Genomic DNA, 23916 nt, shown 5'->3' with positions numbered 1-23916 from the left:
TGAGTTACCTTCTTTAAGGACTTTTATAATCCCCTCCAATGTTTCCACTGACAGCTCTGTTCATTCAGCTCTGAAGCAGCTCTCTTTGAACTGGAAACTCATTTACCTTTTTAGACTTTTAGAAACTAAAACTACAAGGTGTTCTGTTTTTATTGTTCTGTTCGGTTGTTAAGTGAAATAGTTCTGAGTCATACCTGGTATTTGTTCTTTTACAACAAAATAAAACAGCTTTAAGAGTAGTGATACCATTTTTTTTGTTTCACATTAGTTGACGGATAATTTAGGAGCCTTTAGTGGCCGAATTAATCAGCGATTCTCCCCTTAAGGCTGAGATAATCAGTATTTTAAATCAATGAAGAACTATGTATCGTGATCATGAGCTAATTGCACCACTTGTAAGCAGGATAATCAATTAAAATCAATAAATGTCTCATAAAACATAAACATAAGGATGTATTTTGTTTTGGCTGATGCATCATCACTCATATTCTAAGTCGGTCTCGATGAGGATTGTTGTGCACAGTTACCCCCTGGTGAGTTGGCAGTGAAAAGGTTTTCTTCTTTGGCTCCAGCCAACTGTATCATGGCGCCCCCCAGTGGCCGCTCGCTGCTGTTGAAAGCCTGCACGAGGTCAGCTTCACACCCAACTGTGAAAACGTGTATGATGAGACAGAAGTTCTCACAGGAAGCAGCTGCACACTCACCACACTCGGCTGCCTTGTGAGTGCATGGTTGTCTGAGCGTTTTGTGTGTCCAAGCGTGAGCTTTTGCATCTGCAGCTTTTACAGTAAACGCAGATCATCAGAGCACAGCCGGGGGATTTTAAGTTGTTTGTGGCACCATTTGCAAATCTGAAGGTAAAAAAACGTGTGGATGAAACAGGAATGTGAGTTAGACACAGGCAGGGAGTGACCTTTAGACCATGTTTCTGTAAACTGTGTAAAGATTTAACTGTTGGAGCTTCTCGTTAGGATTCATATTTACTGGATTCTTCAGCATCGGCCATTTGAACGCCCTCAAACCTGCAAATATTTAGTCCTCCTTCCTGGTTTTAATTTCAGTGAAGCCTAAAGAATAAAGCACACTTTACAGTGGAAGTTACACAGAAAGGCACAACAGTTTCCAGATAAAATTCCCCAGTTAGAAGGGATTTCACATGAGAGAGATGAAGAGGAAGATAAAAACCAACAACAGAGTGTTTATCATGAGGGGGGGGGGCGAGGTGAGGCAGGGAGAGGGGAGGAAAAATGCTGAGGGGTCAAAAAACTGTTCGGTTTGCAGGAAACATGAAGTTAAACATTCCACAGTTTGGAGGGGGGGGGGCATCTGGAAAACTTTAAAAGCTGAGGGGAGGGGAGAAAGAAGAGGAGGAGGAGGCAGGAGGAGCACATACAGGATGTCAGAGGGGTTTTATTTCTATTAGAATCCATAGGATTTAAAGGTGAAGGCGTCTAATTTAGATAATCAGGCAAATTCATTGCTCCAAAAAGAGCAGCTCTGCATTGGCTGGAGAGTCCCGGAGCGTTGATGCATTCGATTTAACACATTGTGTCATATGCAAAGACAAAAAAAGAAACCGAGAGCGGGGGGACTGACCAAAGTGCTCGGTCTCTTCCTGCCTGACGAAGCTCAGGAAGTTGAAGCAGAAACAGAGGGAGGGCTGACACAGACAAACACATTTTCCCTTTGCCTTGTAGTTTTTCCTTATTCAGTCCGGCTGCGATCAACAGGAGGAAGAAAAAAGGGGGGCAGAGTGGAGGCGGGGTTTCGGATGGAGCTGAGAGAGACGGAGCAGTCAAACTCTCAGTCTGTGGACATATGATGGAGGCCAGCGTCGTTTCCCAGGACACAGGGTGAGTTTGAGAGGGGTCTGTGGAAATGTGACTGCGTGAAATGCAGCGGGGGCATGTTTTCTGCTGGGGGGTGTTGTGAAGGCCGTGGAGAGGACGGGGGGGGGAGCTGGGGGTCGAAAGTCAGACAGCCAGAGCAGGAAAAACAGATGTGATGACTCACTGACTCATATATGGGTCAGCTGCCTCTCAGAGGTTTGGAAATACGATGTTTTCTCGTGGTTTGATTAGATTCAAACTGCAAAAGAAGAAAACTGTCACTCATTTTCACTTTGCTGAAGAAATGTTTAGTTTTTCCAACTTTTAAGGAAGCTTCCAGGTGGTTTAAAGTTGAGACAAAGCATTTGCAAAAGGAAGATCAGACTCTTAAAAGTCATTTAGGGATTAAAAAACGTGTTAAAGTGACGGAAAAATTCATCAAGATACCTCACAAGCCCTGGACTTAAAGGCTTTTTACTGGCAACTTTCACTTGCTGAACTGAGCAGATTTCTCAAATACACATAAATATGTATTTATTAATACATATTTATCTGTTTGAGTAACTTGAGCTGTTGTATTTCAGTATATTTTGCCTTTAAAGTTGCAGTTATACGATGAAAAACTGTGTTTTTGTTGCTAGTTTCTTATTATTTCACTTGGAGATGAACTATTATGCTTTGATAACCTTTGAAGGACCCGGTTATATGCATCGTGAGTCCATCTTTAAGGGAAAAACGGTCCAACAGAGACCAACTGAAGCTGTTACACAGTCAGTGAGATGCTTATAAACTCTGTCCAGGACTTAGAGGGTGAACTGTGGATGAGACAAAGCAAAGAGTGGCTTAAAAGAATGGATTTGGCCACAAGTGGACACTTGTTTTCATGGATATGGATCAGGCATCAGTGGAAAATGTGTTGATGGCATCTAAGACAGCAAATATCAGTCAAGTTAAGAGCTACAGACTCATAATGGTGAAAATTGAGTCAAGCAAAAGTTTCTGCTCCACTGGGTTATTCAACCGTTCTTGTAATTGTTTAAATGCAGGAAGTGTTATCGAGTTATTACGAAAATATGTGTCAGAAAACCTTCAACACATCCTGCTGCCTCTGACTTCCTCTGTAGGAGATCATGGTCCATGCAGCTGAACTCTCTGCTCAGACGCTGTCTTCAGGCGACTTTAACGGTGATGCTGTCAGATGAGGCTGTGGTTATAAAATCAGGCTTTTATTAGAGCACAGCGACAGTCTGGAGACGCTTTAAGTCCCGGTTTCTGACTAAATAAAACAGAAAATATATGAATGAGAGCAGTTTCATTGGAAATTCAGCTGGATTAATACAAACTTTACTGTTTTTTACTAAAAGATGTAAAAAGATTCAACTTTGGAGCCTGAACAGAGCAGCTCGGACCATCTGAGTCCAGTTTAATGTTCGCATTCAGTGCGTTTGCATTATCACAAAGAGACAGTCCAGAAGCTGCTTTATCATAACGTGACACGTTACGTTATTTCTGACAATTTGACACAATTTTCTGAGATCTCTTTAGATGTATGAGGCGAGCTTTGGTCAGAATACCTGTTGGTTTAAGCACAGTGGCTCTCTGTCCTGTTTTGACACGTCTTTGCTAACAGGCTGGTTTTGTGGTGGAGATTTAAGTGCTCAGCTCCACCCTTTAGGTGAGGTCAGCAGCTACAACACCTGGATATCTGCAGTGTGATTTAATGCAGTAACACAGACAGAATGAAGCTGTTCCTGCAGTCACACCAGAAACACTCCAGCTCTATATACAGATACAGATAGTTACTGTATTGATCCCAGAGCTTAGCTTAGCATGTAGCTGTAAGTTAGCAGCAGATGCTAGCAAAAAAATCTTTCAGAAAAGAACAGCAGTAACTCCTTAGAAGTTGGTGTACGTCATCTTCATTAGCTAAGCTGTTAGCATTAGCTTCAGCTAACAAAGTAATGTGGGAACAATAATGTTCATCTTTCAGAAAGGAACAGCAGTAACTCCTTAGAAGTTGGTGTACGTCATCTTCATTAGCTAAGCTGTTAGCGTTAGCTTCAGCTAACAAAGTAATGTGGGAACAATAATGTTCATCTTTCAGAAAGGAACAGCAGTAACTCCTTAGAAGTTGTAGTCATTAGCTAAGCTGTTAGCGTTAGCTGCTGCTAAAGGAAGAAATAAATCAGTAAATAAACCATGAGGAGTTATTTCTCAGGTGCTTCCATTTCCCTGCTCTGAAGTTCAGGCTCTGAGAGTTGGAACTGATCCTCTTTGTGGCTCAGTTCCTTCAGTCCAGCGTTGAACTGGACCAAGTTGTTAAAACAGTGGGATGAAAAGTGTTTGCTGCACATTCACAGTCTTTAGCTAACTCTGCTGGAACATTAGCCTCAGATATAGTTTATCCACTGGGCTCTTATATCCTCTGAGGCTGCTGCTGGATGGAAGATGCATGCTCCTCAGTACAGCTGACAGCAGAACATTTCCACCAGAAGCTGGCTTCATCCATCCAGCAGGGTGGATGTGAGTGGGCGGGGCTTAATGTATCTCAGAACACATACAGCACTGTTTTCTGCTTCTGTTTGGCACGTCTGAATTATGAATAGCAACGCCTGTCGGTTAAAAAAGACATTAAGAGGATATTGTTGCTTCACAGCGTCTCACTTCAGATTTATTGAGTCAGAGGATATGAGATTCTGCTGCATCATCCATCTGTTCCATTATCAGCTGCTGTCATCATGCTTTATGACGGCGTTCCTGAGATTTATCTTTTAACTTACAAAGAGGAATAATGTGCCCACCTTGATACCAAACCTACACTGAAAATACTTTTCCAAAAGGACGCACTGATGCTTGCTCCCTTAAAGCTCAATCAGGTGTACTTTAAGAACTGTTTCTGGGTCACAGGCAGAGGATCAGAGTAAAGAGGAGACAAGGAGGCTTGAATTAAACAAATGAGAACAACCTTTGGACTGTAATTATTGCCTTTGTATCACCTGTGCCTCATTATCTGGTAAATACTGCATATCCATCCATTTTTTACACCATTCGTGTTCCACACTGTGTTAATGAAGCGTTCCTGTTTCTGTTATGCATTGATGCCTTTTCCCTGCTTCTTTTTTTGATTATTCGTGGCTCTCAGACAACTAAAACCATCGCTTCGGTTTGTAAATACTTTAATTTTCTACCTTTTACCTGGTTTTTGGAACATGTGGGGGCAAACTGCTCTGTAACAAAAGCATCTCAGTTCCTACTAAAAGTTCAGTTTTCTAAAAACAAAGCCCAAGACTTCTGGAACAATGTCCTTTGGACAGACCAGAGCAAAGTGGAGATGTTTGGTCCTAATGCACAGCAGCACGTTTGGAGGAAACCAAACACAGCATATCAGCACAAACACCTCATACCAGCTGTCAAGCACAGTGGTGGAGGGCTGATGATCTGGGCTGGTTCTGCAGCCACAGGACCTGGGCATCTTGCAGTCATTGAGTCCACCATGAACTCCTCTGGATACCAAAGTATTCTAGAGTCAGATGTGAGGCCATCTGTCCCACAGCTAAAGCTGGGCTGAAACTGGCTCATCAACAGGACAAAGATCCCAAACACAGCAGCAGATCTACAGCAGAATGTGGGAAAAAGAGAAGAATCAAGGTGTTGCAATGGTCCAGTCAGAGTCCAGACCTCAGCCTGACTGAAATGCTGTGGTGGGACCTTAAGAGAGCTGTGCAGAAACCAAAGGTGCAAACCTCAATGAGCTGAAGCAGCGCTGTGTTTCCACATGCTGTCGTCAGTTATCCGAAGTTATATTTAAATCTTAGTACCTGGTAATGACCAGATGATTCTTTATGTTCTGATTCATAAAACCTCAGACTTGAATGAGGGTTTACCTTCTTTCCACTGCAGCTGCTTTCAGTGAATTAAAAAAAGAGGGAACCTGGTGTGTTTTAGATGTATCCAACAGAGCTGGAGTGTGAGAAGAAATGTCTTCCGATAAAGACAACCTTAGACCTGCTGTCAGTCGCATTCAAAGGTTATTTAAAGCAAAACCACCAACCCACTCCTGTCAGCTGACAGAAAGGTTGGTTTTATGCTCTCGTGTTGCAGCGTGAACGTTGCACCAAAGTGTCGGAAATGCAGCAACACAGCTGGATCCTTAACAGGTTGCATTTAAACTTCAGGACTGACAAATCACCTCCTGCCAGCATCACAGCCACTCAAAAGACCATTTCCACACACCCTTTACCACACTTCCTTCCTCGTGTTGAGGCACCAAACAGTGAGATTTCAGCATTCTTCAAGCTTACCGCACGGCACGCTGACCTTTGGCTCAGCTATCCCACCCTCTGAGCTGCAGGCTGTGACGCACATCTGGATGCTGGAGGACAGCATGCAAACAAAGCCTCCGCTGACACAACTGAGCGTTTAAAAAAGGCAAATCAGACCATGGAGATGGTCTCTGAGGCACCTGAGCTTCTAAATGACTGAATATTTCAGCGTTCAACTACATTAGCTTTACATCTGGACTCAATTCACTGTTGATTCTTTTCATCTTGAGCTCATTTCTGTAGCTGCAGCTTCTGTAAACTAATGGCTTTGGTCAGAAGACACAGTGGATGCTACGCTCGGTGTGGGGCTGCTCACTTCTTTCACGAGCAGAAGTTTCCACCATGAGCAACTTTCTGGCAGCAGTGGAGGAAATCGGACTGTGCTGATGAGTCACATTTTGTTTTCAATCATGTGGACTGACGGATGCTTTGTTTACGTGGAGGAAAAGATTCTCAGGGAAGTCTCAGCTGCAAATATCTGCTGGGTAGAGTTCGTTTTGGTTAAAATCACACCGTATGATGTCAAATCTCTGTCTGTGTCATATTCCACCGTCTTAGCACAGATTTTCCTCCAATTCTTTTTTAAATTCCTTAAACTTTTAATTCAAACGTGCTTTTATCAGGTCATTAAGAGAGGAGTCACTAAGTTCTTGATCTGACCCGTCCTGCAGGTTGTTGTTGGCTGGTTGCTGGGTCGTGTTTTATCGTAGGTCCCTCACCGCTGGCATCACAGTGCGGGGTTCAGTCCATCGTGTCCATGTCAGCAGCGGCGGGCAGAGGGCGGCGCCGCTGCTAAGTGCATAGTTCTCACGGATGTCCGAGGAGGGCCCTGGCAAATCCTGGCAGATCCTGCAAGCTGGACAGCAGAGTCAGATGTGTAACTTGGTGCTTTTTCACGCACACGAGTCCACTGATGTACAAAACTTCCCGTCCAGTTCTGTGGTGGTTTCAGGAGGTTGTTTAGAGCCCGGCTGCCTGCCACCATGATGTGCTGTGAGCTCTCTTTGTCTTCTTTGATGTTTAACCCACATAAACATTGTTGGCTTCCTGATGGCAGTGGCCTCTTTCAGCAGGCTAATCTGCCCTTAAATTTCCTGCTCTTCAGCCAAGCTGTGGTTAAAAGTTTGATTCACAAGTTTTCTCCTCAACTTAAAAGACTGAAAAGGATCTGCTGCTGACATCCTGGCTCCTGATAGGACATCATGTGTTAACAAGTGAGACATTTGGGCACCTGAATTTAATTTAGGCATGTTGGAACCTCAGGGTTACAGCTCTGCCTCTTCAGGCCGTGACCTTCAGTTCACAGCTGAGTGTGAAGCAGCCGGGATGAAGGTCGACTCCTCCAGATCTGAGACCCGGTTCTGAACCTCCAGGTCGGGATGAGTCTCTGCCTCAGCTGGAGCAGTTTCAGCATCTCTGGACCTGGTTCTCAGTGATGGTGAGTTGGATCAGAGATAGACAGACGGATCGGGGCTTCGTCAGCAGTAATGAGGGTGCTGCTCCGGTCCGTTTGGTGAAGCTGAGCCGGAAGGAGAAGCTTTCAGGTTCCTGCTCCATCTTTGTTCCAACCCTCACCTGAGCTCACAGATCTGGGTTCTGACCCAAAGAAGGAGGTCGTGGATACAAGCGGCTGAAATGAGTTTCCTTCAGAGGGGGGCGGGGCTCAGAATTAGAGATAGGGGGAGGGGCTCCATCATCCAGGGGAAGGAGCTCCACCATCCGGGGGAGGAGCTTCATCATCCGGGGGGAGGAGCTCCACCATCCAGGGGAAGGAGCTCCACCATCCGGGGGGAGGAGCTAGGATTAGAGCCGCTGCTCCTCCACATAGAAAGGAGTCAGCTGAGGTGGTTCCTCTGGTTAGGATGCCTCCTGGGAGGAGGCCCCGGGTCAGAACCAGAACTCACTGGAGGGATTATATATCCCATCTGACCTGGGAACCAAAAGGATCCAAACCGACCATCCGACCCACTTCTTTCTTCCTCATGCTAACACCCTGACAAACAGAGAATTCAGCCATCTGAAAGTGAAGTGCAGCCACATTGGTTGCTCATTGCAGAGAAGCACAACGTCATGCTGTTCTTTTCTGTCTAATCCTCTCTGCGTTCCCCTGAAGCACGACACATATTCAACTTATAGGTCGATGAATTCTGTTCACAGCTGCTGGGTTGCAGCAGCAAACTGTCCCACAGCCTCTCTGGTCACAAGACTGCTATTGGCCACAAACGTATCCCCACAATTCTTTCCCATTAGTCATCCTCTGTGTGGAGCAAGGCTTAAAAAAAAAGGAGAAGTCACAAATGGGCGTCCACGATTTATCGCATTTTAGTTTCTTAGCAGCTCATTTGCACTCTAACATTTAAAGGAAGGAATAAAAGGATAAGCAGCTGCTTGCACATGCTCAGTGTGGGTCATGGTGCATTAAAACAGTGAGAAACTATAAAATCAGGATTTAAATCACAGAGCAGAAGGGATCCTCAGAGGTTTCGACAAGCTGGATTTGCTCTGGGCTTGTTTTTGAAGTTATTATTGTACGTTCGTCACAATATGTTGTGTAAAAACCCACCTCTGCTCTGTCTTTGTTTCAAAAGCCTGTTCAAGGGCTGCTGTGCGGTCACAAAGCAAGTCAAGGATAACCAACAGGAAGCCACAGTTTGACGTCTGCTTCACAACTCTTGCTTCTAGTTTGATTCGTAGTTTTTTTGGGTGAGGAACCCCCCCGCCCCCCCCGTGACAGCCTATCAGTGCCGCCCACACTGCCGCCCACAGTGTTGTTTCCACCTGAAGGAGGAAGCTGTTGCTCAGGGGAAAGCTCCGAGCTGATGAATTCATCAGATAAAGGTGGAGACAACTCTGAAGTGATACTATTTTGGTCTGTTTCGGTGTTACTGGGCAGCAGTTTGCCTTTTATAACCCGACTTCACAGAAATATCTGAAGAACATGTGATACCCGGTTGAATAATAGAACCAGTTATTAATATAAAGAACGAACCGGCTCGTTCGCGACTGGAGCTGAATCCTCCTGTATTTTATTATACATATTCTGTAAAAATACTGTATTTAATTATATATATATTCTGTAAAAATACTGTATTAATTATATATATATATTCTATAAAAATACTGTATTAATTATATATATTCTATAAAAATACTGTATTTAATTATATATATTCTATAAAAATACTGTATTATATATAGTCTGTAAAAATACTGTATTTAATTATATATATTCTATAAAAATACTGTATTTTATGATATATATTCTGTATATATACTGTATTTTATTATATATATTCTGTGTATATATACTGTATTTTATTATATATATTCTGTATATATATACTGTATTTTATTATATATATTCTGTATATATATTGTATTTTATTATATATATTCTGTATATATATTGTATTTAATTATATATATTCTGTATATATATTGTATTTTATTATATATATATATACATATTCTGCCTCAAACTGAACCCTTTCTGTTTATTAAAGATGAAACTCTTTAACTTCTGCTGAGTAAAAATCCTCTTTTTCTTCGCAGCCTCTCATGCCCTCCATCAGGAGCCCTCACCCCTTCATCCCTCACCTCCTCGGCTCCTCTCCCTCCTTCGCTGCCCTCCCAACCTCCAGCCAGGCCATGTCGACCCAGACCTCCGCCTCCCACGCTGAAGCCCTCACAGAACCCGTCTCGGCCTCCTCTGCCTCCATCCATCCCTCTGTCCCCCCATCCTTCTCCTGCACCTCCCCCTTCTCTCTCCTTCAACCCTCCTCCCCCATCTCTCCCTCCTCCTCTCTCCCCTATAGTCGTCTCCCAGTCTCCCCCACCATCAACCACCTCCTCTGACCTGGTACCCTCTTTTTCTCCTCCACCTTCTCTTCCTCCTCCGTTATCTCCTAAAGTCTCACCCCTTCCTTCCTCCTCTCCACCTCCCCCACCTCCCCCTGCTGTTGCACCATCCTCACCAGCTCCTCCCATGCTGAGCGCTCTGGAAAAGCTGGTCGGGAGCATTTCTGTGTGGCAGCCCAAAGGACTCAGCCAAGACCAGATCGGTGGTATTCTGGAGAAGGAGACAGCAGGGGTGAGACACACACTTTTAACCTGTTTTCACCTGAAGTTTAAAGACATTCATCCCTAAAGAAACTACTTTCTGCTCCTCTCTCAGTCAGTGCGGTTACACGAGCGCCATCGGATCGGATTAATGGCTAAATTACAATAAGACTGAGTTATTCAGCTCGTATCTCTTTGAATCGAGGCTAAAAACATATTTATTTCAGATGGCTTTTAATACCCAGTAGTATGGTGACACTTTTATATTATCTTATTCAATTTTGCTGTATTTTATTGCGTTTACTGTTATTTTATTGTTTTGTACTTATTCTTTTCTTTATTTATTATCTGCTGTAAAGCACTTTGGTACCGAAATGGATTGTTGTAAAGGGCTGTAGAAATAAATTGCATTTACATGTCGACACCTTAATCTGACAATCGGATCGAGCGTTCTGCGCATGCTCCAGATTTTTTCCCGCGATCGTCACCCGGAAGTGGAAGGAGACGATATTACTGTTGTTGTCGTCAGAAAGAAAGAAACAAAGCGATGGAGAACGCTTCGTTGTGCATCGTCTGTGCCATAACCAGCTCATCACAGATGGCGAGGGACGCAGCTTCATCTCGCTCTGCGTTCGCCATCTTTCTGAATGCCTGAGTTTGTTGTTGTTGGCGGTGAAGACGTCAACAGGAAGTGGCTCTATTAGCGATAGCTGAAATGGGGACAGCGCCACCTATCGTACCGGGGTATGACCTGCTTTGTGCCAGTGATTCCATTCATTCACCGCCATATATCCAAGGATAATTACCCTCAGATAAGGAGCAGAACCCAACTGTAGCTGTAATCCAGTTAATCTCATCATGTGGACCCACTGAGTGTCAGTTGAACTAATCTGTCAGGATCAGTTCCACTTTCTCTCCCGTAGTTTTCCTCAGTTTCCCTGTTTAGCTTCTGAGACAAGTTGTAATACATAAATAATGTGCTTTGCTTTGCTCAAATAAGCAAGACCTTTCCTACAAGTTTGGATCACAGCATATGTCCAAGTCACAGAAGCTGTTATGAGGCTTAAAACCATCAGAGACATGAGTCAAACCTTAGGATCACCAACAGCAGCTGTCTGGAAGATCATGAAGAAGAAAGAATGCTCTGTTAGGCCAAAGAAGACAGAAAACCCCCAAAGGCCCGTCCAACAGATCAGAACCAGCCTTCAGGAGGCAGGTGTGTCTCTGTCAGAGACGACTGTCCTCAGAAGACTTCATGAACAGAAGCACAGAGGCTACGCTGCTACATGCTAACCGCTAGTTAGCCAAAAAGTCCTTAAAGGAGCTGCAGAGTTCTGGAAAAAGGTGTTCTGGACAGACCGGACCCAAATGAACCTGCATCAGTGGGCATGCATGGTGCCACAGGTTCTGTCTCACTTATCCTCACTGATGATGGAGCTGAACTCTGAGCTGGATGGAAACATCTGACCTGCTCCAGTTCCAGTAAATGCCTCCAAACCCATTGGCCGGAGCTTCATCCTGATCCAAACATCCTGCTGAGGCAGCAGCAGAGTTTCTCAGAGCTGAAACATGTTGGAGGAGCCCGTCAGCTGGTTTAGATCCAGCTGAATATGCATTCTATCTGCGTGTTTCCCCCTTCCCTCAGGTGGAGTCTGGTTGTCATCAGTACATCATTCCAATCCACATCAATAAGTCGGTTCATCCCCCAGACCACCGCAGTCCTCCATGTCCTGGGTTGACTGCTTCAGATCCCTTCTTTTTGGGTTCCAACTTTTTTGCTGTTGCGTTGCTTTAATAAGCAATTAAACTCCTAATGGTCAGTTCCATTTATGGGTCAAGATTTAGAATCAGTTTTGTGTTTAATTGTACATAATCTGACCTCAAATGTGTAAGATTAGACAGACCTTTATTTGTCCTACATAGATATTATATTATAACGGCTCATGTTGACATTTGCAGATGTTCCTGGTTCACAGTTCAGGAGAAAAGGCCTCGATGGTTTCACTACGACTGGCTGATGAGGGGGAAGCGCCGCTCGTACGCCATCTGACCGTCAAACAGCACAAGACGTGTAGGTGTTCCACACCAGAGCAGCTTCTGCTGCTCACAGCTGCAGTTAAAGTTGGACGGTGACACGGCAGAGCAGCGAGTGATTTACCCTGAACTGCTTTCTCTTCTCAGTTGTTCACTTGGAAGGATCCTCTTTGGTTTTTGATGATATCTTCAAACTGATCACCTTCTACTGTGCCAGCAGGTAGCACACAAACACACAAAAACCATCTTATGGTCTCATTATAACAGCAACCTGCTTAAATACTGTGAATTTTGCAGGGACATCCTGACCGTCCAGCTGAAGTTACCCCAGGCTGTTACGATGGCAACAAAGAGAGAGGAGCTGGAGGTGATCTCAGCTCTGGGTGCAGGTAAATAATCTGACTTTACTGTGACGTTTCAATGGAAATATACGGTAGATACTCAGAGAACCACAGTTAGAAAGAAGATTAAACCACTGAGGCATGTAGACACTGAGCAAAACAGCCAGAAATCAGCGTGAAAATACCACAATCCAGCTAAAGTTAGAGGAATATTTCAGCACGTGTAAGATTGAGATGCAGCCAGACTGGGACAAGTTCAGCATGAAAACCAAAAGCAGGATCCTCACACCAAAGATCAACATCTCTGCCTCAGGAATCATCCTGATATGTACCTCCCAGCGATGAAGTGAACGCTTTAATTAGCTTATTACTCAGAAGTACAAACGATTCAGCAGGAATTAGAAGGTCTCCCACAGATTCAGCAGGACTAAAGAAGCACGAGGCAACAGAGGGAGTAAGAGGTACGTTCAACTCAAACAGAATATCTAGGATAAAATAAAAAACTTCTTTGTTTCAGTGTGATTTGGCTGATGTCATCAGGACAAGAATCGGTGAAAGAATGGAGCTTTCTACAGACGATAAAGACACCAAAAACCCGTCTCTTAGGCGTAATAAACCTCACAAAAGACTTGGAAGTTGAGCAGAAAGAGAGTGAAGGTTGAAATGCAAGAGAAAGTGGTCGGAGAAGTGGAAGCAGGTGATCTGAGCTGCAGGCGAAGGAGTCAAAAACCTCATCTCATTTTTCTAATTTTAGCCTCCTCGCTGCTGTGCTCTCCTGTTTGTGACCCAGAAATCATCCGAAATCACATCTCAAGTCTGAAAATGCATCCAAAGGCGATTCAGAGGCTTGTTATAGGAGCTAATAAAGATTTTATTAGCTTCATAGCTCTCCTCTGCTCTGGTGCAGGGGGATGTGAGGTCCACAGGGGGTTCTGGTGGATGGAAAAGAGCTACACAAAAGGAAAAAATATAATCAATAAAGATTCTGAATAAGAAATAAATGACTCCAGAACTAAATGCCAAAGGCGCTAAACTCTGACTGCTTCTGTTGCAGAATTCTGGATGTCTGATCTGAACCAAAGACCGAAGAACCAGGACGACACCATTAAGGCCAGTATGTACCTGTATGTCAACCCAGTCACTGTGGAGGACCAGCCCAACAAAGACCAGAACCCCCCCTCCACCTCCCAACTCGATACCATCACCAATGACAACGCCACCTCCTCCCTGCAGAACGGAGAAGCCTCTCAGAGGATCAACCCACAGGTGAAAGCTCCATTTTACAAACGCCCCCCACCCCGACCCCCCGGCCGGGGCTCCTCCTCTTCCTCCTCTTCCTCCTCTCCACCCTCCCCTAAAACATTGGCTCAAGAACCCGAGAGAAAAGAGGAAGGAAGTGGAGTAACACGGGAAAAAGAAGACAGGAAGTCAGTGTCAACATCACCTCCTCCATCGAGGCCTCCTGTTCCCCTGCAGGGTCGAGCTGCTCCGCCTCTGCCTCCTGCTCCTCTTCGTCGCACCTCCTCCAAGAAGAACGCAGACCGAGATACCGGAGAAGGGACGGGGAGGGAGAAGGGACAAAAACCTGCTGAGAAAGCTGAGAGAGAAGGGGGGGGGGAGAAAGGACAGAAGAGAACAGAAAACAGAGCAGGTCTGCTCTTTATGGGGGCTGCCGAACAGGAGGCCGGCAGCCCCCATAAAGAGGAGGAGGTGCACAGGAAGGAGGGGGAAACGAGAGGAGAAGAGGATGAGAAGGAGGACAAATCCGGTCCATCATCAGTAAAGAAGCCATCTCGTCCAGTCCCTCCACCACGGGCCAAACCTTGTTGCACAGAGCCACCTGGAGGAGGTGCCGGGATGAAAATACCTCCTCCGTCGCCGGCTCGGCGCCCCGATGTGTCGCTGTACTCTCCACAGGGGGGCGCTGCCCTGGGAGCTGACCTCGACTCCTGCTCCACCAGCAGCACGGAGGAGGAAGGAGATGTGAACCAGGAGCAGGAGCAAAACCACAAGTAGGTCCTCTTCCTCTTTCTTCAACAGGTCCCACAAATCTGGGAGTCTCGGCTTCATGATTGTGGCTTTACATCATCTCTGATCATAACCGCTTTATCAGAAGCTAAAACCGTATTCTAAACATCCAAGGCGCTGTCCAGGTATTCATTTAGATAAGTTACTGAAGTACAAACTGCAAATCTTCTTCTTATAAACTACAAGTGGATGAACAGAGTCCCTTTAGAGAAAGTGGGGCCCCAGCATAGACCCCTGTGGTACACCAAACCTGACTCAAGTTGAGGATGACACAAAGAGAAGAAAACTGCTCGTATACGTGAAGAGACTCGCTCGTGAGTCCAGTATGTGTTGCTTACAACCGCTTTATGGAAGGAGAAGATTAAAATGTTGAATCGGGGGTGCAAGTTTATCCGTTTCTTCTGCGATAACGAGCTGATTCAGCGAGCTTTACATAAAACAAATAAATGCTTAGCGAGCACCAAGCTGGATTTGAGTCACGATTTCGGTGATGTTCCAAAATAAGAAATTATGTTTGATGCTGTTGTTTTCCTGCAGAAGAACGAAGGTGTTACAGCTCGTCTAAAGTGAAAGAAACGTCCTCTGATGATGCAGAAAGTTAGTCGCTACAGAATGTAGAACAGCTTCATTGGTCCACAGTGAAAAACTTATGTTTCATTATGCAGAGCCAGCATGTCTTCAGAGGGTTTGACTTTTAATAAATAACCAAAATGAACTGATATATTCACCAAGGAAGAACACCTGGGGCTTAAAGTTGGTTCAGTCTGCGGTTTGACTGCTTCATTATCAGCATTAGCTCCAGCTGAGACAACCTCAGACTCACTGAACGGTTTTGAAATGAGGAAATGACGAAAAGTGACGAAAATCAGTGAAGCAGAACCAAAGATTTCACATATTCTTTCTTGTTTACCTTTGTCACTTGCAGTGTAACTCCTCTGAGCTGAGCTGAGAGGAGGAATACAGACATTTTATCAGCAGTGACTCAGATAAAATCACCACATTTGCGCTTTTACTTCCCATTCGTAGAAGATGATTTTCCCTTCCATATAGCAACGTTTTCACCTCTCAGAGTTGAGAAGGTGGTTCTCCTCCTTTCAGCGCTGCATTTACTGGGATATCATGAAGCACATTAGCTCCCAAATGACCAACGCTCGTCCATTTGCAAGTTGTTTTGGACCGATTTGGGTCGCTGTGACAGCAGCTGAATGTCTGTCCACACATCTTTATCAGCATCTTTATCACGGGCTCGCTGTGTTTTCTCCAAACACTTTACATCACAGCCGAACCCTGTGCAGGAGGCAGTTACTGTGAGGCGCCAAACTGAAGATTTGGTGCGTTTTTTACCTCCAGGAGCCTCGCAGAGAGCCGCAGCCCAAAAGCAGTCATCAGGAGAACCCCCACCACCATGATGCTGAACCGAGCTCGCAGCCGTCTGTCCACCGTTCTCACCGGGCTCATCAGCCACGACCGCCGCCTCTCCAAGCGCATCGTGGAGCTGGCCAGGGACCCTCAAAGCTACTTTGGTAACCTTGTGAGTACATCATGAGGGCGGCAACTTTACAGCTCCTCTGGAGAGGCATAGATTTAAATGTGGAAGGATGTTTCATGCTTTGTGTTTAGGTGAAGGAGCACCGAGCTTTCACCTTGGAGACGATGTCGAACCACTCGACCTCCACCGAGCTGTTACAGGAGATCAGACAGATGATGACTCAGCTGAAGAGTTACCTCCTGCAGAGCACAGAGCTGCAGGCCATGCTGGAACCACAACACCAGTACACACAAGACAAACTGGGTAACTTTATCTTCCATCACTGCCACTTCCTGTTGAACTCGTGCTTCCTGTAGGCGAGCTACAGGGAAGCAGAGCTCCCAGGAAGTGGAGTCTGAGTTTTTGTCCTTGCAGAGAACATCGTGGAGGCGGCTCTGTGTAAAAGTGTCCTGAAGCCTCTGAGGGAGCCCATCTACCAAAGTCTGGAGAAGCTGCACACCGGCGCCGGCAGCGTGAAGCAGCTGGGGCAGAACCAGGTGGGACCCAGCAGAGTGCCGTCAGAGCATGTGATGTGTTAAAGGTGCTGATGCTGTGTGTGTGTCTCAGTCTGTGGTCCTCAGCAGCACCACCACAGCTTTGGGAATAACCACCTCGGTCCCGGAGGCCTCCGCCATGGAGAAGATCAGCATCAAACTGAACAACCTGCATCAGGAGTATTCTCCACAGAAGAAGATCGAGCTGCTGCTCAAGACCTGCAAGATCATCTATGACTCCATGTCTGTCAGCTGTCCAGGTCAGAACCCGTCCACACAAATGACTCAAGTTTCCTGAAATAAGGCAAGGCAAGTTTATTTGTACAGAACAATTCAACAACAAGGTGATTCAAAGTGCTTCACAGAGACATTAAAACAGAAGAAATAAAAAGCATGATTTAAAATTTAAACAAAAGAAGGAAATAAGAACAATAGATAAAATCAGAAAAAAAATATATATATGAAAGATAAAATCAGGAGTTAAAACATGATTTCGTTTTGAAACTCAAGCTTATTCAAAAGCAGCTGAAAATAGATGTGTCTTCAACCTGGACTTAAATACTGAGAGTTTCAGCTGATCTGAGGCTTTCTGGGAGTTTGTTCCAGACATGTGGAGCATAGAAGCTGAATGCAGCTCCTCCAGGTCTGGTTCTGACTCTGGGAACTGATAAAGAACCGGATCCAGATGACCTGAGGGGTCTGGGAGGTTCATAGTGGGTCAGGAGGTCACTGATGTATTTTGGACCATTCAGAGCTTTATGGACCAGCATCAGAACTTTAAAGTCTATCCTCTGATGGACCGGCATCAGAACTTTAAAGTCTATCCTCTGATGGACAGGCAGCCAGTGTAAAGACTTCACAGCTGGACTGATGTGCTCCACTTCTTTGGTCTCAGTAGGACTCCAGCAGCTGAGTTCTGGATGAGCTGCAGGTGTCTAACTGACTTTTTAGGCAGACCTGTAAAGATGCTATTACAATAATCAGAAATAAATAAATAAATAAGAAAAATCTTTCATTTGCTCATTAATTTCAACCTTTATTTAAAGATTTTCAGCCTTTTAACTGATCAGCATCATTGTGTTGAGAAAAGAAACCCTGAATGGACCCTCAAAACGTGTGTGTGTGTGTGTTTAGGGCGGGCCCATGGCGCTGATGACTTCCTGCCTGTAATGATGTACGTCCTGGCGAGATGCAATCTGTCCGCACTGCAGCTGGATGTTGAATACATGATGGAGCTGATGGACCCATCATTAACACTAGGAGAGGGTACGCCCACACACAGCTGATATAGGGTTAGACCCACTGAAAAATATAAATAACAAGAGTTATTCATCAAAGACAAAGCTCAAAGTCAACCTGGAAAAGCCTGCAAGAAAAGGTACGTCTTAAGATGAGATTTGAATGAGATCCGAAGGAGCTGGGAAGGATCGGCCGGCCGGGTTCTGGGTACAACCAAGAGGAGCTCGTTGGCTGATCTGAGAGAGCAGCGGGGGGCACACATCCTCTAAAAGTTCAGATAAACAAGCCGGGGAACGTTCAGGCACTTAAACACAAACAGACTGCACTGGGAGCCAATCCAAATGTCCCAAGAGAAGTGCGATATGAAGCCTTCTGGGCCAGTTTGACACCAGGGCTCAGTCTACACCCACGAACAGGGAGATGCAGGAGTCTGAAAGCAGACCCCAAGCTTCACCTCGGTTAAAACTCTCCATTTAGAAAAAGCTTTCTTTTAAAACTGCTTTGGTCAAATTTAAAAGGGGAATCAAAAGTTTCGTCTCATTAAACTTCATCGAATCTGAGATTTTAAAGCAACACATGGAGCAAAGAGCAAAAGCAGCATCCAGCCTGCTGTCAGCAGCCAGTCCCTGCAGCCAGGCTCTGTGATGGTATGGGGTTGGATCAGGGGGCAAAGCTCATTTCCACTTCTGTGACGGCAGCATTAATGCAGAAAAGCTCACTGAGATTTTACAGCAACATATGCTGCCTTCAAGGCCACATCTTTTCCTGGGACGTCCCAGCATTGTTCAAGCAGACCATGGAAAACCACATTCTGCCACAGTCCAAAGGCCTGGCTGAGGAAGAAGAGGTACGGGTGCTGGACTGGCTGCCTGCAGTCCTGACCTGTCCCCAGCAGAGAAACAACCACCCCCCCGCACTGCTGCACACCTTAAGACCTGTTTAAGGAGGAATGGGACAAAATAACAGCTGGAACTCTGCATCACCTGGTTTCCTCAGAGTCAGAACGGCTTTAAGTGTTGGCAGAAGGAAACAAAGTGGGAAAAGGAACGTGTTGCAGGTCTGAAATGTAAAAACTGGATGATTATTAATAAATTAAATGAAGCTAATGAGACAAAATATGAAATATGCTGAGTTTGAACTGTCTGCAGTGAAATAAAAGTCTAAGATATGCTTTAGTTATATCCTACATTCCCATCTTTTTATAATTCGAGTCTAAATTATACTCCAATTAGATCAATTAGAATCTGCCACCAAGGCTGACTGAGACAGACTGAGGCAGCTGTTGCTATGTTTGTGGTTGTATGCCAGAGTGAGAACGTCTTTAAGTGTTGGGAGAAGAAAACAAAGTGGGAAAACGTGTTGCAGGTCTGAAAATGTGTAAAAATGGATGTTTGTTAACAGATGAAATGAAGCTGATGAGACGAAACATTTAATATCCTGAATTTATACGGTCTGCAGTGAAATTAAATGTAAGAATCACTGTTTTTAGGGTGAATCAAACATAAACGCACACTAAATATGAGCATTTCTGTCTTCAGGTTCCTACTACCTGACCACCACCTACGGGGCGCTGGAGCACATCAAGACGTTTGACCAGCAGAGGTCAGCGACACGGCAGCTCAGCAGGGAGGTTCAGGACTCCATCCACCGCTGGGAGAGACGACGCACGCTCAACCAGGAGCGCACGGCCCAAGGATCTGTTCGGGTACACAACTATTTCACTGTCCTGAAGGGGTTCACCTTTGAGAAGCTTTATTAAAGTGACTGATGAACAGAGAGTCTGTCGGTCTAAATGTGGAGCAGCCTGAACCCGTGAGCCCAACAAGCCACAGGAAGCTCATCGGGTTAAACAATCGAATCCTGCTGCCACTGAAGCAAAAACAGGCCAAAACATCCCAGAGATAAACATGGATATTGTGCACTTTTAGATTCAACTTTTAGGTTGAACCAAATCCAGAATCTGAAGCATCAACACCCAGTAAAAGTTGCTCCAGAGTCCTGCTGAAATAACCACGGAGCTCCCGGGAAAAGACGGCACCTTGATGGCAGCATCTGTCTCTGCAGAACTCCAACATCCAGCTGAGTTTTTCCACAGGAATCCGAGTCCATTCCTGCTGAATCCCAGATTCCAGCTGCTCAGCAGTCCCTGGTTGTCTGGTTCTCCTCTTCATGATGCTCCAACATCTGCAGCAGGAGACAGATGTGGACTGCAGGCAGCAGCCGAGCTCACACACTCTGTGTGTCTGAAGCTGCTGGAAGTCCTGCAGAATGAGGTCTGGCATCGTCCTGCTGAAATAACCACGGACCTCCCGGGAAAAGACGGCACCTTGATGGCAGCATCTGTCTCTGCAGAACTCCAACATCCAGCATGCATCAGTGGTACCTTCACCCAGATGAAGCCCTCCATGCCCTGGACTCTGCTGCAGCCCCAGACCATCACAGACGCTGGCTTTAAACCTTCCTCTGAGAACAGCTGGATGCTCTTTCTCAGCAGTTTTTCCCAGAAGCAGCTGAAACGTGGACTCATCTGCCCACAGAACACGTGTCCACTGTCTTTCTGTCCCTCTGAGCTGAGCTGGAGTCCAGAGAACTGGGCCGTGGTTCTGCTCAGAGCTGATATATGGCTTCCTCCTGGTGTGATGCAGCTTCAGCTCACATTTCTGGATGCAGCTGTGGACTGTGTTGAGTGGAAATGCTTCTCCCAGCTCCTCCTGAGCCCATGTGGCTGTATGGATCATGGTGGCCTGACGGTTTCTCCTGCAGTGCTGCCTGAGGGCTCCGAGCTCATCCAACAGGGCTTTCTGTCCTTGGCCTTTCCACACTGAGACTTCCCCAGACTCCCTGAATCTGTTCCCAATATTCTGCTCTGAATATGTCTTCCCAGCTTTTCTGGATATTAGATTAATCAAGTTCAGATGACTTAAAGCTTTTGGTGCATTTATGGCTCAAACATCAAGGTCACATGACAGGAAGTGTCACATGTGCTTCATCACACCCATGTTCCTAAACATACTGAACATTTATAATCAGCCACTTCCATGTAAACAAAGGGGAGATTGTTGCTTATTCTGACATTAAACCAAGGAGACAGCCGTTTCCAGTCAGCACAAACATTACAGCCAGTGATAATCTTCACCCTGCTGTCAGAAAACTGTATATGGCCTGAGTGTGACAGGGCTAACATGCTACATGCTAATCTTCAGGTACCTTCTTGTGTGTTTTGCAGGACTTCCTGACCGTGTATTGTCCAGAGATGGGAGCCAACCCAAAAACTTTGGGCGTCTTCCCCACGATGACCATCCAGCAGCTGACTGAGCAGTGTGCTGCACGCTTTGAACAAGGTGCCGTCTGGTTTTCATCTCCTCGACCCCTGAAATCACATCTTCGACATTAGCACTTCTGCAAAACCACGAGAGCTAATGGTCGTCACTGAAACGGCGTTTTATTTAATTAATTAACTCGCTGCTGCTGCTGCTCCTCGTAATTCACACATGCTGAACAGAGGCGGCTCAGCTCTGCATCACTGTGTGTCGTGGAGTCGGCTGAGAGACGAGTGCTGGCTTGATATATACGTAAATGCACTCGAGGTGGGCCTGTTTAGCTCCCTCACTACCTCCTTTGCAGGCTCAGAGTGTAAAACAGCCAAAAAAAGAGAGAAATTCCAGTGCAGTTGAGTTTATTCAGGAAACAAAGAAACTCGCCCGACTGGAAAAGGACTTTACAGTTGCATTGTGCCGGCTTTTATTCACTCAGTTCCTGGTAAAGTTCCGTCTTTTCTTAAAGAAAGTCTCTCTTCTGTCCTGCAACAACAGGATCCCACCAGCTGCTTCTCTTCTATTGGTTTGACTCTCTGTCCACCTTCTCCTGTCTGAGCTAACGGCGTCATGTGGGCCGGACCGAGCCGGTTCCAGCCTGAACCAGGCAATTCTAAGCTGTTCTCAAACTTGTTTTTCACCATTGTTTTTTGGCTAAAAGGCAGGGTTTTACGATGTCATAACAACAAAGCGAGTATGATTTCAGGGTGAAATGGAGAACACAGGACCTATAATGAGGTGTAACAGCAGATATTCACACATCAAAGTGTGAAAGGGCGGAACGGGAAGCATCTTTTTTGCATGTTTCTTTAAGAGTTGACACAATTTGCTCAAGTATTAATGCAATGTTTGTGGCATGCTTTGGACAAAACAGTTTCCCCTCAAACCATGAATTTGCAACTCCTTTTATTGCAGCTGGTTTTGGGCGTGGCGTGATCAACGCCCAGACGTCCTCCGTTAAAGTTACTTTATAACTTTAATGCAGCTTGACACGGTGTGTCAAACATCTGCAGCTTTGGTTCTTATCTGTGTCCAAATGATGGCTGAAATATGAAGTTTTTCCAACCCCTGAATTACTTTTACTACAGGATTCAGCCTTAACTGTCAGCTTATACTGACATTTGTTGTGTATCCTGAGGATAGGATACAAAGGATACAAAATGAATTGTCTCAGGACAGCAGCTGGAGTCAAACCTCTTTGTTATTCCCTTCCAGACTCCTACATGCTCAGCTTGTACATGGATGATGTTCAGCAGCCCGTCACCCCGACAGACCTGGCCCTCCGTGTTAAGAACAGCTGCCCACCGGGAGGTTACTGCTTCGTCTACCATCCTGTCGGCCAGCAGCCGGGCAACCAGCAGCCGGGCAACCAGCAGCCGGGCAACCAGCAGCCGGGCAACCAGCAGCCGGGCAACCAGCAGCCGGGCAACCAGCAGCCGGGCAACCAGCAGCCGGGCAACCAGCAGCCGGGCCGCACCTGCCCCTCAGCTCCGCGTCCAGCACCGCCTCCAGCACCGCCCCCGGCTCGAGCCCCAGCAGTGACCCAAGCAGTCCCTCCACCTCTGCCCCCAGGACAGCCCGCGGTTCCACCCCAAGCTCCGCCCCCGATTCTCCCCCCGGGACATCCCGCGGCTCCGCCCCCGATTCTCCCCCCGGGACATCCCGCGGCTCCGCCCCAAGCCCCGCCCCCGACTCCAACCCCGGGACATCCCGCTGCTCCGCCTCCGGCTCCGCCCCCGAGACAGCCCGCGGATCCGACCCTAGCCCCGCCCCCGACTCTGCCCCAAGCCCCGCCTCCGACTCCGCCCCCGGGACATCCCGCGGATCCGACCCTAGCCCCGCCCCCGGTACTGCCCCCGGCTCCACCTGCAGGAAGCCTCCACACAGCCGACACGGCAGCTGTCAGTAGTCCAGAGCCTGAGGTGGAAGAGGAGAGTCTGATTAACTTTTAACTGCATCTGTCTGGAAGCGCATCAACAAACTGTAGAAGAGACAAAAACAGGAGGGAAAATGTATGAAATGTATTTGAATCTCAGGTCTCACTTCAAATATTAATCCAGTATAAAAGGAAAATGTGGGTCAGTGTGAGCACGGTTACACTTTGATGCAGCAACTAACACCAAACAGACGGATTTCTGAACCAACAAGGGGTCTGGAACCCCTCGCATGTGGTTCAATACAAAAAAAAATACATGTAACATGCATATATATCATGTTTATACTCAATACTTGATGCTACTCTTTGTGACATTCAAAACATCTGCTGCAGACAGCAGAGGACTGGAAGTCACCGATTACTTGGACTTTATTAGGGAGGAATAAGTGTCGTCACCACATTTAGATCAACGTTACTGTGTGGAAAAGCAGCCACTAAAACACCTGAAATAGGTGTGTAGGAGCAGCTAAAGGGACCAAAACTTACCTTTTGTACAATTACTCTCACTGCGCTGTAAATAAAGAACCTTTCACAACTACTAAATGCTGCTTTTCATTTGTTGATAATAACATTTCTAAATCTATCACAATGAATAACGGTTGGAAGATACAATCCAGTTCATTGTAATACGATCATATTCCAGTCAAATCAAATCAATTAATAAGTTTCCCAGATCGCAGTAAAACTTCTCTCTGATCCTGAGCTGCACGAGGCGACTGTGGAGAGAAAAAACTCCCTTTTAACAGGAAGAAACCTCCATCAGAACCAGAACCAGGAAGAAACCTCCATCAG

General features: G+C 45.9%; 1 protein-coding gene across 1 annotated transcript; it reads left to right on the top strand.

Moving 5' to 3' along the window:
- The first annotated feature begins 1540 nt into the window (after positions 1–1540).
- On the top strand, positions 1541–23639 carry rin3 (Ras and Rab interactor 3). Its single transcript, XM_072365189.1, has 14 exons — positions 1541–1853; positions 9704–10241; positions 12170–12281; positions 12392–12464; positions 12542–12633; positions 13640–14597; positions 15964–16144; positions 16234–16405; positions 16517–16638; positions 16709–16895; positions 17770–17901; positions 19413–19579; positions 21101–21215; positions 22404–23639. The coding sequence occupies exons 1-14, from the start codon at positions 1819–1821 to the stop codon at positions 23138–23140; spliced, it is 3621 nt and encodes a 1206-aa protein (XP_072221290.1). The 5' UTR covers positions 1541–1818; the 3' UTR covers positions 23141–23639.
- Positions 23640–23916: the final 277 nt, after the last annotated feature.

This window comes from Leuresthes tenuis, unplaced genomic scaffold (genome assembly GCF_036924035.1).
Source record: "Leuresthes tenuis unplaced genomic scaffold, fLeuTen1.0.hap1 SCAF_15, whole genome shotgun sequence".
NCBI classification, from domain to species: domain Eukaryota; kingdom Metazoa; phylum Chordata; class Actinopteri; order Atheriniformes; family Atherinopsidae; genus Leuresthes; species Leuresthes tenuis.
The sequence above is the reverse complement of the archived record's forward strand: the minus strand, read 5'-3'. Positions and strand labels throughout refer to the sequence as shown.